General features: G+C 41.1%; 1 protein-coding gene across 2 annotated transcripts; it reads right to left on the bottom strand.

Annotated features, from left to right (window-relative positions):
- Positions 1-1430: 1430 nt before the first annotated feature.
- Positions 1431-7728, bottom strand: psmd5 (proteasome 26S subunit, non-ATPase 5). 2 transcript variants are annotated; one of them, XM_030769251.1, is made up of 10 exons: positions 7553-7728; positions 6732-6876; positions 4656-4769; positions 4364-4492; positions 4067-4176; positions 3761-3903; positions 2874-3065; positions 2427-2536; positions 2133-2273; positions 1431-1952 (listed from the first exon to the last, which is right to left on the bottom strand). In XM_030769251.1, the coding sequence occupies exons 1-10, from the start codon at positions 7723-7725 to the stop codon at positions 1695-1697; spliced, it is 1515 nt and encodes a 504-aa protein (XP_030625111.1). In that variant the 5' UTR covers positions 7726-7728; the 3' UTR covers positions 1431-1694. The 2 variants fall into 2 exon arrangements, with proteins under 2 accessions (XP_030625111.1, XP_030625110.1); XM_030769250.1 differs by lacking the exon at positions 4364-4492 and having other exon boundaries at positions 7553-7725.
- Positions 7729-18575: the final 10847 nt, after the last annotated feature.

The raw sequence follows: 18575 nt of genomic DNA, 5'->3' as shown, positions 1-18575 counted from the left end.
ATATTACACACACACACACACACACTTCCTCATGAGGACTATAGCTGAGCTGAAGCACACTGAGAGATTCATACCAGACTTGCATAATTTTACACTAACCACTCAAACAATGGACACCATTGAAAACTCTGAGAAAAAAACGCAAAGAACTGCACTACACATACACACACACCCCTCAGAGGCACCAAGGGGCCCTTTGACAGCACTCTACAAGACTGAGACCCCTTTCACTGAGGAAAGGAACATTCCAGGGGGAAAAAATTTTCCCAAAAAAGAAGCCCCATTTTACAGGCAGCTGTTTCAGTCTCAGGGATGAACTGTAACCAGCAGTATGTGAGTTAATATGTGTGTGTGTGTGTGTTTGAGCTGCTACTTTACACTCTAGAGCAACCATCTGTTACCAAAATCACCAGCAGGTAATCACTGACAGTCTTCTGCCAATCATCATAACACCACATTACAAAACAGCATCTGAATACCTCATCATCAAAGGTACATACGGAAAATGTCCTGTCATCCTCTCTACTCCTGCAGCCAACTGTATTCCTCTCTTCTCTTCTACTCACGATTTAAGGTTTGCATACTTCTTTCAGGTGGAAACTGGACTTCTCTCTAACTTGAATAATCATTAGTAATATTTTTTCTATTAATAGAAAAAGTTGACTAACAACGTCCACCTTAAAGCACAGACAGACATCTGTGTGAAGTCAGAAAAACAGACCAAAGTGCCACCCTGCCTCTATCTCTATATCTGTTTCAGTATAAATGTGCAGATATATTTCAATAGTGAGCAAGTGTATGTGTGTGCAAGACACAGAAAAAGAGAGAGAGTATGTGTGTGTGTGTGTGTGTGTGTGAAAGAGTGTGTATGAGAAACATTCAGTTAATGAGAGGGAGGGGGTATTGTAATTTTTTATAAAGAAGACTAAAGTATTTTTTTTTAATATATTTTCAATTCAATATTTCTACCTCAGTAAATACCTGTCACCTTCCATTTCCATTTCAGGTTTGGCACCAATCCTCTTATCACATACCCGTAATGTAGCAAGTGCATGGTAACTGTGTGAGCCGTGTGCGTGTGTTTGTTCGTGTGTGTGAATGCCAAAAGGAAGAATTACTGAAATAAAACATTTCTGTGACATTTGCTTTTTTTTTTTTTCTTGTCTCTACATTTTAAATCCAAATAACCCAGCTGATTACTGTCACACAAATACTCACACATCCTCATTCAGCACCACCTAAATTAACCAGTCAGAATCTAACCCTAAACACCATATTTCTGCTCTCAGGGATTTGATGAGAAGATACAGTTCTAAATGAGACATATTCATTCACTTGTAGAGGAATCACTTCAACTTTTTAATAATAATCCAACAACCCAAAAAGCCAAAAGGAGCAGCATTTCTTTAAGTGTATTAACATTACAACATATTACTATTCTGTATGTTTGTATGTTTTGCTAAACGGTGCTAGGACTAATAGACTGATGAAAGGCCACACCACCTGGATGAGAGATGATCTGATAGAGAGATAGTGAAGAATGATAAAGGAATGCAGTTGGCTGAAAAACTCTTGTTTCCAGTTTCACTCAAAGTTCTGCTGTGTCTGTTGGTTCGTTCTGTGGTCGTGGTACATGTCTGTGTTTTTAGGCTGTACGTGAACATGTGTTGTATGTATGTGTTTGGTTTTGTTTCTCAGTCCGCTCCCTCTGTGGTGACAGATGACACGGCGTTGACGTAGTATGGTCCCTCCTTTAGGTACGTCCTCAGTCGTAGGTATGTTTGGGCACCCATTATCTCTTGGGTGCTGGAGGAACTCAACAGCGCCCCCACCAGCTCAAACTTACAGTCCTTCGCCTCTTTTCCAACACCCACTGAACGATCCACAACCCATTCCACAAATCCCGGAGTCGCCACCATCAGCCGCTGCCCCCACGGCTGGCACGCAATGGCCTGGAACAAAACCATCCAACAACACCTGGTGTGAACAAGAGTCCACGACTCCAGCTCAGCCGGCTGGACAATAATAAGAGTCTAACACGGCAACTGGCCTTCAGATGAATCCAGTTTGTATCTGATTTTTTGGATTCTTTAAACAAACACGTGTATGTGCAGACTGACAGGTGTACGTACAGAGAAGATGCGTAATGCTCCACAGTGCAGCTCAGGGAAAGGCTGAGAACTGATGTTTCTGATCATATCCATGGGCTGAGAGCTCAGACAGCTGAACCAGGACTCAGTCAACAACAACAGGTCATCTGTCTGCTGTTCCACCTTCACACACACACACACACCCACACACAGACACATATCAAGCAGAGGGAGAGAGAGAGAGACACACACACACACATCTGTATACCTTGAAATCGAATATTCACTGTTAACAAGGACACACCCATACGGGCACATGCACACACACACACTTACAGGCAGTGTGAGCAAAAGGGCGAGGGCCTCCAGACTGCGGACTCTGAGCTCAGTGGCGCCATCTCTTGCCAACTGACTGATCCTTTTCAAAACCGACTTAAACTTCTCACCTACGCGCGCACACACGCACACACACGCACACACATGCACACACACGCACACACACGCACACACACATGCTGATGGTTAACACAGGTAACTTTTGACAAATATAGATTCTTTATTGGGATATGATGTATTCTGACACAGGGAATGCATGTAATGTGTGAAGTGAGAGTGAGTTGAAAAAATAACCCAAAATACTGATGCATGACTAGTATATGATCTCTCAAAATTCTCTCACCACCAGAGACAGAACAAGTCTGCAGATCACATCACATCATATCATCCAAGAGACTGTTCGAACATTTGGAAACTTCTGATCTAACAAATATAACTCCCACACACCTGTTTTGTGCAGGACTTGTTTGCCTTCCACTGTGCTGCCCAAAACCCCGAGTGTGTCCAGAGCCACAGGGGTAAGCGTTGGATCAGAGTTCATCGCCATGGAAAACACAGTGCTGAGAAATGCTGGGTAGTTTTCACACACCTGCTGTGGACTGTCCATGATTGCCAGGTTCCCAAAAAACTTCACCAGCCCTGACAGACAGTCACAAATGAACACAGGAAAACACACACACACGCGCGTGCACACACACACGCACGCACACAGTGACAGCAATCAAGAGGTTTACTGAGCTGAGCCAATCCCTGTCTGGGCACATGTAACTCAAATAACATACAAATATGACATATTTACTATGCGAGACACAGAAAAGCAGAGAGTGTGTGTTAAAGCTAGAGTCTAAATCTTATAATCACACAGTCATTGTCTGGGCCTGGAATGTGAGGTCTTAGCCTGGATTTCACACACACAGTATATGGTCTTGAATGTTATAACTATTGTTATCTGGAAACAAAATTGCCTAGTTTGGCCTTTTGTCTGTGTGAAAGTATTGCTAAAACTCCCAGGCAAAGCCGAATACAAAAGGAGTTTTTAAAAAAGGTTATCAACATTGCTATCATTATTACCATCAACAGCTGACTTGATACTAAGTGCTAAGTCACTATGCAAAGTATGTATGTCAAATTGCTAGCTAAGTATTAGTTACTTTATATTTTCTCATCGAATTAAATGATCTTACTTGGTTAAAAAAAAAAGTTGTAAAAATAGCGATATTTTCCATAAAGAAGTTACTACAAAAAACGTTGCAATGTCCTCAAACATTCATAAATTATGAAGGTCAATCCTGGGCCAGCTTGACTCACACACACACACACACACATGTACACACCTGGTAAATAGAGGCTAGAGAAGGGGTCTGACTCAGCAGCGATGATCATGTTGGAGATTTTGTCCATAATGCCCTGCTGGGACAGATACTGTCTGCCATGTTGACTCTGAGCAAGATTTGTCACCATCTCCACAGCAGTCACCCTGATACACACAAACATACACACACACAGAAGAATTCACTGGAATGGTTTACATAAACGGAAAAGGAATGGTTTAAGAGAAACATAATTGGGTACCTGGGTGTACAAGAGTAGTTCTATTAGTATACTGCAACCATGCTATTGTAGAAGTATGTGTGCATTACCTGACCAGTACATCGTCTCCTGTCAGTTCTCCAAGCAGCTGAGATAGGAAACCACTATCAGCACAATAACCAAGAGAGACTGGAGATACAGATGATATCTCTACTATCAACTACAGAGAGAGAGAGAGAGAGAGAGAGAGAGAGATTAGCACACAACAGAAGAAGTTAGCAAATTAGAATGAAGTGGATTCATCCTAATCTCACAAATATGATCAGAATAATAAACTGTCTCTAGTAATGAATGAATTAAGAAATAAACAGTGTGACTGATATGTAAACAGTTTGATTGTGGGCTACCTCGTAGACTCTGTATCTGATGATGTCACTGGTGGACATCACACGTTTGAGTTCTTTGAGTAGGTCAGAACGAAACAGAGCATCCAACCCAGCTTTGCTGTTGCTCAGTTTACACAGCGCAGAGATGGCCTGGTAACAAAAACACACATATTGATCCATACCTGCACTAAACCAGGATTACTGGAATGGATACCTAATTTTTGACAGAAAATGAGTGTGACTTTTAACAGAACAAATAAAAGTTCAATTAAGTTAAAAACAGCTCCATTTAAATGAGCCTGTGTGTGAGTACCTCTTTCGCCACAGACATTTTCTCTTCTCGGATACAATGGATTACATTTCGCAGAATCTCTGGACTGTTCAGAATTTGAGTGACAGCTTCAGAATTCCCCACAATCCGCCCAATCTACACACAACACAAATCAAATCAAATTACACTTTGACTACAGAGTCCATTTAAGAAAAACAAAAACAACAGCTTTAGTTACAGAACATGTTTTTTTTTTTTATTTCATTTTATTTTAGCTCTGTAAAACCACTGAGATTAATGACCTGCTCTGTGCAGTTAAATAAAGAAAGTGAAATGGAAAGTGGTATCGCCTTATACTGTGCTGTGTTTTCCTGTCATACTGTATTGCACTTGTTTTGCACTGTATTTGAGAATTCTGATCATACTGGCTCCATACAAGCTTCTGCATATGTAACAAAAAAATGTAAATACAGCCATATAGACTCACTGAGCACTTTATTAGGAACACCTGGACACCTACTTATTCATGCAATTATAGAATCAGCCAATCATGTGGCAGCAGTGCAATGCATAGAATCATGCAGATACGGGTCAGGAGCTTCAGTTAATGTTCATATCAGCCATCAGAATGGGGGAAAGAAATGTGATCTCAGTGATTTCGACCATGGCATGATTGTTGGTGCCAGACGGACGGGTTTGAGTATTTCTGTAACTGCTGATCTCCTGGGATTTTCACGCACAATAGTCTCTAGAGTTTACTCAGAATGGTGCGAAAAACGAAAAACATCCAGTGAGCAGCAGTTCTGCGGACAGAAACGCCTTGTTGTTGAGAGAGTCAACGGAGAATGGCCAGACTGGTTCGAGCTGACAGAAAGGCTACGGTAACTCAGATAACCACTCTGTACAATTGTGGTGAGCAGAAAAACATCTCAGAATGCACAACACATTGAACCTTGAGGCGGATGGGCTATAAAAGCAGAAGACTATGTCGGGTTCCACTTCTGTCAGCCAAGAACAGACAGCTGAGGCTGCAGTGGGCACAGGCTCACCAAAACTGGGCACTTGAAGACTGGAAAAACATGTTCTGGAAAAACAGCCTGTTCTAATGAATCTCGATTTCTGCTGAGGGACACTGCTAGTGGCAAAATTTTGTAACAACAGCATGAATCCATGGACCCAACCTGCCTTGTGTCAACAGTCCAGGCTGGTGGTGGCGGCGTTGTAATGCTGTGGGGAATGTCTTCTCGACACACTCCAGGCCCATTAGTGTCAATCAATCATCGCCAACGCCTGTTTGAGTATTGTAACTGACCGTGTCTGTGAAGATTCTCAGTCATCCAGGTCATAGTTATCTTGGAGAGGTGAAACATCTTCAAGAATCTACAACCAAGTCCAGTTGCCCTAGACTTAACCTTTCTTGGGTTACTGACCATGTGCATCCCTTCATGGCCACAATTTGCCCGTCCTTTAATGGCTGCGTCTAGCACGATACTGTACCATGTCACAAAGCGAAAGTCGTCTCAAACTGGTCTCATGAACATGACGATGAGTTCAGTGTTCTTCAGTGGCCTTCCCAGTCACCGGATTTGAATCCAGTAGAACATCTTTGGGATGTAGTACAACGGGGGATTCGCAGCATGAATGTACAGCTGACAAATCTGCAGAAACTGTGTGCTGCAATCATGTCAACATGGACCAGAATCTCAAAGGAATATTTCCAACATCTTGTTGAACTCATGCAATGAAGAATTAAGGCTGTTTTGAGAGCAAAGGGAGGCCCTACCGAGTGTTATTACAGCGTCCCTAATAAAGTGCTCAGTGATTGTATGTGAGAGTGGTGTTTAAATAAATGAAAAATCCAGATTCCTTGCTATATCTATCAATCTGTCCATCCATCTACCTTTACTTGCTTTCAACAATATAAAAGAAGTGATAGACAAGTCATACTGGTGTATGGATGGGTGGAACAGTGGAACATTCAGCACATGTGCCATACCACTGGTATGGGTTAGGGCAAGCACTCTGAAATAGGAAGGGTGCTGCATAGACGGGTAGATGGTTGTTGAATAGAGAAACAGGTTGATGGACAGATGTGTGCAGATGAGGCCTTCCACTGACCTGAGTGAGCGTGAGTACTTTAACAGCGTGATGCGGATGGTTCAGTCCAATCTGTAGCTCAGACCTGCAGTTCTGGGCCACATGAACTGGGTCCACAGCCTGTAGAACACGACCCAAAACCTCCACACACACGTCGATTTGCTCTCTAGAAATAGAGAAAACTATATCATAAGAGGGTCGTAACAAGTCTTGCCCTAACAGAGAACTGTTGACCTTGTTTTAGTAGTGAACAGTATCTTAACATGCACAATTTGACTATTTGCTTAATAGACGGCGCGAGAACTAATTGAATATAAAGACTCTCCCCCTATCTCAACTCGTCCTGTTTTCTTGTGGGCACATAATACATACTTAAAAGGTATCCTAAATCATTGTGTTGTTGCAAATTCCTAAGTGAACATGACTAAATATTTCATACAAACAAACACAACATTAGCTAAATTTGTTAATAGTCGACAACACGGTTAGCTCCACACAAAGTGTGCATGAAAACACACCTGTTAACTACAGGAACGAGACACACACCCCTGTCTGCTGTCGACAGATGACATAAACAAATGCTTCAAAATCTCACATATAAAAAACAAACACGATATGAATAAAAGTTGGCTAAGACAGCGCCGCAGTGCACCCAAACGCTCAGTATTTGCCAAGAGTTAGCACACTGCCTTAGCAACCGCTCATTACCGTTTGACATTTTATTCTCAGAGCAACAGCACGAACTTGTGATGACACTGCATTCAAGTCAACTTAAACTAGAGTAGTTAAAGTGTCAAACGATGTTGCGGGAAGACTTGACTCAGCAAACCCCATTTACCAACCTGTCAGTGGTGTTCAGGCGCGCAAAAATCACATCCAGCCGAGTGCAACATGGTGTATCTCGTAAAGCACTCAGGGGTATGGAGAACACAGCGGTCCTAAGACTTTTTAACTCGTCAATAGGATCCTCTAGCTCCGAGATTTCACTCAATAAAGTCTCTATGCTCGCCGCCATGATGTTCAAATGTTGAAGTCATCGAGATAATTCACTTTATGGGGCCCATTGAAGTCGGTCTAAACTGCGCAGACTGTGCGCAGAACGTTAACATAAAAGAGGAAAATAGTAAATATGTTAATGAAGCCTTACGGACGTAACTGAACATTCGACTCTAGTTATCGGTTGTGTCAATGCACATGAAATTGACTTAAGTTATATGAACAAGAGAGCTAGAGTAAGAATTGCCACGACAAATCCTAGTTTATAAGTTTATTTTAAAAACGAAGCTACTGTTCTGATCTTTCTTGGGTCTCCTTTACATACTATGGACACATGTAAAATCATTCTACGTTCGTCCAACGTTTTCTTTTTGGTTATTCACAGAATTTGAATTTAGGATAAAATGTTAGATATAATCATAGTCTGTGCATATATTGATGGACTGCAGCCAACTCACTAGGTTGTCATAAATATATATAATCTATATATAAATAATAAATAAATATTCCGATTATTTGGATGCTTTTTTTTCCAAGATCTAAGAGTGCTCAAAATTTACTGTGGGTTTACGCAGTTTTGTAAACAAAGCACTCGGTGGCTGGAAAATGAAAGCGCGCACATTCATGTGAGTCTAAAATCGTAGCGGTAGATGGCGCTGGTAGCCCAACACAAATCAAGACACCGACAAAAACCCTCACAAGTGTACTACACTCGAGAGCCAGTGTACATCACAGTAGTTTATTGAGCCGTATGAATTGTTCTTTATACTTGGATTAAATTACCATTTAAGTCTAAGAACTCTTCGATTCGTCTTGTTATAAGTGTATCGGTGGAAAATGTTTATGACTGTTTTGAAAGTTTTACCAAAATATGGCTGCATGACTTGAGCGTATTTGAAGTCTTTATGCTGAATTATTGATTTGACATGTTGTAACTGAACAATAGTGCGTCAAAGGCTGAAAGGTCCGCGAAATTATGGGGGTGGGGGGCGGAGGGGGGGTGATCACACGGGTTCATTTTGGATAATGATACAGCCTATGCCGTGGACTCTTATGCATGACTGGAAATAATTTTGTAATTTTTTTAACAAGTCTCAGATTGGGAGGTAATGTAAAAGAAAAATAACTGACATTGCGTGCACACTGCGGCGGTGGTCGTGTTTAGGGATTTAGGCTGTGAAACTCATTTTCTTTTTTTCTTTTATTTAATTATGTCAACTCTCGCCACTTGCATGAAACTCTCTCCTCCTCACATGTAAGGGTAGTGTGTACTGTACGACAATAGAATCCTGTACCATTCTGTGTGTCTGGTGTGTGTGTGTGAGTGGGTGTGTGAGTGGGGAGTGAGCTTGTGTCCTTTCCTTAGTAAAGTTCATTCTGGTCCATCCGAAGCAGGTGCTGTCACTCTGTTGGCTGTTGATTAGTAATTCTGGCTATGTACAACTAGCTATGAAAAAGATTATTTCAGGATTATTGCAGATTTGGCAGATTTGCTGGTGTGCAGATAAACACATATGGACCTGCACAACTGTGATCCTGAACTGGTTACTCTACACTATCTTCCACACACAACTCTCCTCCACCTGTCCCTCTTGACTCACTAAATCTCAATATATGGAACATCTTATGTAACATTGTGCCACCCTTTGTCCCCTTAAGTTTGTGTGTGTATGTGTGTGTGCATGTGTGTGTGTGTGTGTGTGTGTGTGTGTGTGTGTGTGTGTGTGGTGTATTTGTGGCTCTTGTGATGAGTGGTGGCTTGTGATGCTGAGGACGTCAGAGCTGCTTTTAGACACTGTATGTCTCTGGCCGCAAAGTCTTTCATTTCAGCCAGACACACCCTAACATTCACACACCCACTTATACGCACAAACACACAAACACACACAGGTATATTAAAGAAAAAAAAATGCATACATACATCTTCACACCCTAACATTCATACACCCACATATACACACAAACACACAAAGATATATTAAAGAAAGAAAAAAATTCACGTCCATCTTCTGGGATTGTCCTTGTCATGTCTTTATTGGGCCATTAAATTAGTTTGGACTTTAAGCAAAAACAGGAGAGGGAGGAATCTGTGTGTGTGTTTGTGTGTGTGTGTTTGTATTTTTGTGTGTGTTTGTTTATGTTGCTTGGTGCTAAGTAAATGGACATATCCAAACCCTAATGAAAGCTCCAGTTAGAAATACATATACAAATACATACACACACACAAAAACCCCAACCCAAAACCAAGACACACATATTTATTCAGGCTGAGTGTGAGTCCGTGTGTTTGAAGTGGGGCTGCCTAGGAAGGGTGGAAATCAATGGCTTCACTGATTAAGGCTTTTATCCTGTATGGAGCATTGTGTGTGTGTGTGTGTGTGTGTTTATTTTGGGTATGTTTACATCTCTCTCGCTCTCTCTCTTTATGTCTTCATTCCTTGAAGTATGGAAATCAGTATTGAGGGAGAGGACAAGAGAGGAAGACTGCCAAGTGACTTTCCTGTCGGTTCTTCGGTAAAGTCTGTGTTTAAGCAAGGGGACACATCCCCTGCTGTGGATGGTGCACATCCACCCACCCAAGCGCACACCCACACGCACACACACGCACACACACACACATGCATCCCTACACACACTTCGTAATGATCGTTATCATGGTGGGCTGCGTCCATAGCCTCAGGGAGAGATGTCCATCCCCCAAATTAGTTGAGAGGAATTCTGTTGTCTTATTACTGTCTTACCCCCACCCCCAAACTCCACCTCACAAAATTCACTCCACTCCACATCCCAGACACACACACACACTCAATCACATGCACACACACACATACACACACACATACACACACTCTCAAAACTCCGCTTTAACAGCACTTAGATTGCATCAAACCCCTACAGACTTGTTTTTAGGGAAGAACGCAATGATAGAAGAAATGCTGAACTTTTCTCATAAGAACAGTGTTGCTCCTTCCTAAACTATCCTTATTTTTGTAATACCAACAATAAGGGCAGACAGCCTGTTTGCTCCTCTTTCTGTGAAAGAAAGAAACACAGGAGCCTTCAAGTTCAACTTAAAACTTTTAAGTATTCAGAAAAGTTCCACTTGGCATTTTGAACTTAAGAAATGGAGGGTTTTTTCTTCCTTAAAATAGGGCAGGTAAGGCAGGAAACACAAATCAGTCTCACAGAACCAGCTCAAGGCACAACAAACAAAAGCCACCAATAACAACTGGGCAAATAAAACTAACCAATGACGTAAAAGCAAATAGAATTAACCAATAGCATCCAAGCAAACAGAACTACCCAATTGGATTGCAGTATACAGTTTACTTCAACGGCACAAAAATATCAAACTAACCAACCATAAATAACCTTTCTCTCTCTCTCTCTCATGCACACACACACACACACACACACACACACAAGCTATTTAGGGGTTCACGTGAGGAAACTATATCTGTGTGCTGTGGAGATGGTGGAAAATGTAGGATTTTGCCTTGTGTCCATTTCACATTGAAACACTGTTGTTGAGTTCTACTGTAAGCTACAGTAAATAGTCAACTTTACTTTGAATAATAGGAATTTCATTAGAGCTTTGAAATGGCGTGAGTGAAATGAATCAAATGATAAATAGAATATTGCTGTGAACTTGGCAGTCATGTATTTTAGGTTACCTTAAATAATGAGCATCATATATATATATATATATATATATATATATATATATATATATATATATATATATATGTGTGTGTGTGTGTGTGTGTGTGTGTGTGTGTGTATGTATATATATATGTGTGTGTGTGTGTGTGTGTGTGTGTGTGTGTGTGTGTGTGTGCGCGCGCGTGTGTGTGTGTGTGTGTGTGTGTATGTGTGTTAATTTTAATTTCCTGTGTAGCTCTCTTGGTTTCAGTGCTCCACTGCTAGAATATCACACTGAGAGCCTCTGTCTGAAAAAGAGAGAGAGAGAGAGAGGGGTGATAGTTCTGAAAGAAAAAGGGGTCAGAGGAAGGAAAAGTGAGAGACTTGGAGAGAAATGGATAGAGAATGACCATTTCTGCTCTCCGGCCACATCATTATTGATCAGTTGGCTATGACCTACAGAAACAAAGTAATGAACTCGCAAAAAACTTCAGATGCTATTTGTCTCTATCAACCAGCTCTGGGAGGAGAAAGATTAAGGAGGGGTGGAAGCAAGGCGTCAGTTTGGGAGAGGAGCAGAATGAGGGGTGTGTATGTACATATGTATGTATGTGTGTGTGTGTGTGTGTGTGTGTAGACGATGTGAGTATGGGTGAGGCTCTGCACTGTCACGCTAATGGGAAGTGCACAGCCCCACTAATTACAAAGCAGCACATAGAGGAAACAAGCAGAAATAGCACAAACATGTAGCATACATACACACACTCACATACACACACTCATACAGACATAGCAAACCCTGTTCATCTAAGGAATTTTTTTACATCTGAGAAATGTTTCCCATGATACTGTAGTCACCTGCACAGCACAGAAGACAGGAAACATCAAATCTTACACACACACACAGTGAGAGAGAGGGAGAGGGAGAGAGAGAGAGAGAGTCAACACTGTTTCTTTGTGTATTCTTGGAACCTCTTTAAAGGAATTTCTACTCACACATACACAGTAAAGCTTGATTAGTTTGAGAAACACACACTCTCTCTCTTTCTCATTCTATCACTGCGCATGGGTGTGAATGTGAGTGATAACAGAGTGTCATTCATCTTTTCATGCCTAACTGAGAAGGCACTCACACGCTCAGCAATGACGTACTGTCATCACTATCAGCAGTGTACTCACTCACACACACACACACACACACACACACACACACACACACGCTCGGCCCTAAGAGACCCACAGACTTGGTACAAACACATGCAATCACCGCTAGCACGTACAACACTGACACACTCAGAGTGAGAGTGTGGTCTGAGAGGGAAATTTACAAATATACAAGATAATTATCCACAATAACAGCCAGTAATAATTGTTATGATTATTACATTTTTTTGCCCTTTTTGTCCCAAACATAGAATATCCAGCATTCATGCATTTGCACTGCCTTTGATGAGCTGCTTGAAAGTTGATGAACCCTTTAGAATTTTCCATATTTCTGCATAAATACCTAAAACATCATTAGATTGTCACACACAAGTTCTAAAATTAGATATAGAGAACCCAGTTAAACAAATGAGGCAAAAATATTACACTTGGTTATTTATTGAAGAAAATGATCCAATATTACATATTTGTGAGTGGCAAAAGTATGCGAACCTTTGTTCAGTATCTAGTGTGACCCCCTTGCGCAACAATAACTCCCACTAAACGTTTTCCGTCACTGTTGATCGGTCCTGCACATAGGCTTGGAGGAATTTTAGCTTATTCCTCCGTACAGAACAACTCTGGGATGTTGGTGGGGATCCTCACATGAACTGCTTGCTTCAGGTCCTTCCAGAAGATTTCCATAGGATTAAGGTCAGGACTTTGACTTGGCTGTTGCAAAACATTCTCCATTCTTCTTTAACCATTCTTTGGTAGAACGACTTGTGTGCTTAGGGTTGTTGTCTTGCTGCATGATCCACGTTCTCGAGATTCAGTTCACAGACAGATGCCCTGACATTTTCCTCTAGAATTCGCTGGTATAATTCAGAATTCATTGACCCGTCAGTGATGGCAAGCCGTCCTGGCCCAGATGCCGCAAAACAAGCCCAAACCATGATACTACTACCACCATGTTTCGCAAATGGGATAAGGTTCTTATGCTGGAATGCAGTGTTTTCCTTTCTCCAAACATAACGCTTCTCATTTAGACCAAAAAGTTTTATTTTGGTTTTGTCCGTCTGCAAAACATTTTCCAATAGCCTTCTGACTTGTCCATGTGATCTTTAGCAAACTGCAGACGGGCAGCGACGTTCTTTTCAGACAGCAGTGGCTTTCTCCTTGCAACCCTGGCATGCATACCATTCTTCTTCAGTGTTCTCCTGGGTGGACTCATGAACATTAACATTAGCCGATGTGAGAGAGGCCTTTAGTTGCTTAGAATTTACCCTGGGTTCCTTTGTGACCTCGTGGACTATTACACGCCTTACTCTTGGAGTGATCTTTGTTGGTTGACCAATCTTGGGGAGGGTAACAATGGTCTTGAACTTCCTCCATTTCTACACAATCTGTTTGACAATGAATTGATGGAGTCCAAACTCTTTAGAGATGGTTTTGTAACCTTTTCCAGCCTGATGAGCATCTACGCCTCTTTTTCTGAGGTTCTCAGAAATCTCCTTTGTCCGTGCCATGATACACTTCCACAGACAGGTGTCATGAAGATCAGACTTTAATAGATCCCTGTTCTTTAATCAACACGGGTCCCCCAATCACACCTGATTGTTAACCCATCGATTGAAAACACCTGACTCTAATTTCACCTTCAAATCAAGTGCTAATACTAGAGGTTCATATACTTTTGCCACTCACAGATATGTAATGTTGGATCATTTTCTTCAATAAATAAATAACCAAGTGTAATATTTTTGTCTCATTTGTTTAACTGGGTTCTCTTTATCTATTTTAAGGACTTGTGTGAAAAACTGATGATGTTTTAGGTATTTATGCAGAAATATAGAAAATTCTACAGGGTTCACCAACATTCAAGCAGCACTGTATGTGTGTATGTCTGTCTGTGTGTATGTTTGTATGTGTGTATGTATGTATGTATGAGTGTGTGTGTGCGTGTGTGTGTGTGCGTGCGCTCATATATTAATGACCTCAAAAGAATGACCTCATTCACCGAGAGCCCACAAAAAATGCACACATCTCCAGGACTCACACACACACACACACACACACACACACACACACACACAGTTCACAGCATTAGTATCCTGTCCTACCTCACATTCAATGACACACACATACACACACATACACACATAGAAGCACAAACACACACACACACATACAAGCATCACCCTGTGAACTGAGGATTTTACTGTTGTAGTTTTCTTGACAAATCTAACGCCGGAAATAAAACGAGATGTGCTCTCTTTATTCTCATTCCCCAACTCTCTCTCTCTCTCTCTCTCTCTCTCTCTCTGTCTCTCTCTGTCTCTCTCTGTCTTTCTCTCCCTGTTTGTCTCTCTCTCTCTCTCTCTCTCTCTCTCTCTCTCTCTCTCTCTCTCTCTCTCTCAGTCTGTCATTAAGATTTTAAGGCAAAATGTGTGGTGGCGATGTTTGGCAGGAGGCAGGAGTGTGGGTGTGGCTTGTGGTGGGTGATGTTGTAAAAGTAGAGAGCAGACAGGCATATATATAAGCATAATTACGGTATCTGAACAACAGAGTTAAACACACACACACATGCACGCGCACACACAAAACCTACAATTATATCATCCATGCACAAGAAGCTTTTGTGAGGTAGTAGAGGAAGAGGTTTAATTGTCGAGTTGTTTCTCTTATGAAATTTCAGCCAACAATATGTGTGGAATTTCTTGGACTGTATCTTTGGATGGACTTCCAGGGACAAGTTTCACAGGAGCAGTAGTGTGTTCACTAGTTTGGTCCTTAGTCACTGGACAAAAAAAAATAGTGCTAATGCTCACAAGGATGATGATGAGGATGAAGATGATGAATGGGGCATGATTGATTACCATCAACCTTTTGCATGTTTTGGTCTAACATGGCTCTGTGTGTGTGTATGTGTGTGTGTGCGCGCGCGTGTGTGTGTGTGTGTGTGTGTGTATCAGTTCTCAAATCTCTAGAATGCACTAAACTCACTCACCCTCAGGCAGAATACACTAAACCTCTCTCCTTGTCCACCAGAGACAGCCAAGGTCCTCCCTGTGCTACTGGCACAGAACGTGACTGTGTGTGTGTGTGTGTGTATGTGTCTGTGTCTGTGTCTGAGTGTGTGTGTGTGTTTAAATGTGGGTGCTCATGACAAACTCTGTGCTTACTTTAGTTGCCTGAACCCCTTAAAGACTCTATTCACCTGAGAGAGAAAGAAAGAGAGGGAGAGAAAGAGGGAGAGAGAGAGAGAGAGAGAGAGAGAAAGAGAAGGAGAGAGAGAGAGAGAGAGAGAGAAAGAGAGGGAGAGAGAGAGAGAGAGGGAGAGAGAGAGAGAGAGAGAGAGAGAGAATGGGAGACTTGGCAAGACTGTTGGTTGTGCGGATGTTGTAAAATATGATTTTAGCTAATTTTGGTTGGTTGCTGGTTTTGACCGATTCAAAGTTCTCCAGAAAGATTTAAATCTTTTATATGTAAATGACAACCTCTGTTTAAGATGAAGGAAAAAACATTATGGTTAACACTGAATAAAAGATGTGAAAAAAACTGTTTTCCTGTTTCAAAACAGCAGTATATATTTTTCTGACAGTGTACAGTACATCTGTACATCATAAGACATGTTGGAAGTAAATTTGACAAAATCTTTTGTGGTTTTCTCCGCAGAAATGTTGACTGTTGAAGCTGCTGCTTTTGTTGTTGTTGTTCTTTTTGCAAGTTTATGCCTTGTCACGAGTACATAAAACAACACAAACAGTAAACACTAAAAATATGCATTTGTACTGTAGTCAAGCCTTAATAAATTATAACCTGATTAATTACTGTAATTACCCTTCGGGCAAAAATAAAATAAAACTTCAAATTTGACCTGTATCGTCAAGCTCTAACCTTTATATATCTGTTGCATTTGGACAGCTCATTCTCACACAGCTAATGGAGAACTTCCCTCCTTTAATAGTGATTTCTGCTGTAGAATCCAGAAAAATGCTCCACTGCTCACCTGGTGTCTGGGAGATTTCCAGAATGGTTCATATTGATCTAAGTTACTATAGTTATCACTATTATTCTTGTATCTTATTAGAAATGTTGAAGGAGAAATTCACCCCTGCTGACATACTGTACAGGTTTATTTTTACTATTACTTCCTTGTAATTAAGTTGTGCACATATGAATTTATAAAGAGAAAAGAATGAGACTATTTTTGGATACTTCCAAAAATAGTTGTTAGCAGCAACTTTGTTGTATTTGTTTTTGTAAGTTTATTACAGTCACCTAACTATGTTCCTCATTTAACTCACATAGAACAATAAATGCAAATGGCTAGAAATGTTTTGGTTGAATAATTAAAATTGCCAGTGTACCACAGTTCCATCTGTTTTGGTCCTGTTGCAACTCTCCTGGTTGATCATCTGCCCAAATGTCCTAAAAGAGTTTCCCACGTTTTAGATGTAGTCCTGAACTTTTGAAACTCATTAAAGAATATTCCCATGGATTAGTTGCAGGTGTAAAGTTTTTTCATTCTCAGTGAGAAAGACAGAGAGGTCCACACATACATTGTATTCTTAAAGGTCAGACTGCATAATTATCTTTTATATATAGTTTGTATGTGTCTATGCGTTTGTGTGTGTGTGTGTGTGTGTGTGTGTGTGTGTGTGTGTGTGTGTGAGTGTGAGGAGAGACATCCTAGTGCGCATTCCACTGTCTAAATGAAAAGCTTTCTCTTTTACAGCAGAGGTCCTGCGGGTTAGAGTGGAGACTGTGTAAATGTAGATTGGGTTCATATGGGCTATGCAGTTTTAGTGAGGACTCTACTTCTGAGGACCAGCTAATGATCTACACACTACCACTTACGCTCTACCGACCTACAATCAGTGCAGCAGCACCAACTCTCCTTCTCTCAGTACTACACACACAGACAGAGAGGGAGAGACAGAAAGTGTGAGAGAGAAATAAAGTGACAGGACAAAAAAGGAACAGTGTTTGTTCAATTAGAGGGATAGGCAAAGACGACACAGACAGACAGACACACAGACAGGCAGGCAGGCAGGCAGACAGAATGTACTGGAACATAGGGTAAATGGATGTGAAGGAGAAATAGAATGGAAAAAAGGAGAGGAAAGAGTGTTTATTTGAAGGGGAAAAGGACACTTTTTAGGGACACTAAATACTCAACAACCCATCTTCAGTGTTTTGAATTATTACACACTCACAAATACAAATATGTATACACACAAACAAACCTACAGACACCCACACATGCGTACACAGATGTGTACAAATACACACACACCACAGAAAGAGAGACAGACAGAGAGACAGTTTGTTGGTCTTCTGTACACTCAAACATCTTCAGTGACACTCTGTAATCCAAAAAAAATTACACAAATCCACCAATCCACACAACTGTACACACAGATAAACATGCACACACAAACAAAATGAACACACCAACACATACTCAAACACAAGGACATAGTCTAAAGATTATTATTACCTTGCTAAAAATTTAAATTCATAATAAATTTTCTCAGACTAAATGTGTTCCTGCCCACAACGTGCCCAAAATGTGCCCAGCACGTAGGAGGCTGGCACTGTCGCCAGGCTAGAATTACAGGGCCAAACCAGACTTTGCCGAGGATACACACAACCTACATTCACACACTCCCAGACACTTTTGGCAGCTTTCTTGGGCGGAACTGGCAGATAGGTTGATTCAGGGACTTTGGCCCTTAAAGGCAATTTACGGTCAATATGTAATGAACCCCATCTTTTCCATTTTTACCATTCAAGTTTTTGATCTCAAACTCTCTCCTCTCTATTGATCCAGTCCCTTGCTTCTACTGGATAAACTCTGTTGAACCACTCTGTCCAGTTAGCCACACTCGTTCTGCATTCAGTTTATTTTCAACCTCACAACGACCATTGACCTTTCCTTGCATGCTTGAGTCATATTCGTCTTTCAGAATACCTATGGAAATATGCACCCGTGTTTGTGCACATGTCATTTCACTTTATTGTCATTTAACAGAAGTTTATTTTCATGTGCAAGGTTAATCTGAGGATTTTTCACAC

This window comes from Chanos chanos, chromosome 3 (genome assembly GCF_902362185.1).
Source record: "Chanos chanos chromosome 3, fChaCha1.1, whole genome shotgun sequence".
NCBI classification, from domain to species: domain Eukaryota; kingdom Metazoa; phylum Chordata; class Actinopteri; order Gonorynchiformes; family Chanidae; genus Chanos; species Chanos chanos.
Note: the sequence above shows the minus strand (reverse complement) of the source record. Positions and strands in the feature narration are given on the sequence as shown.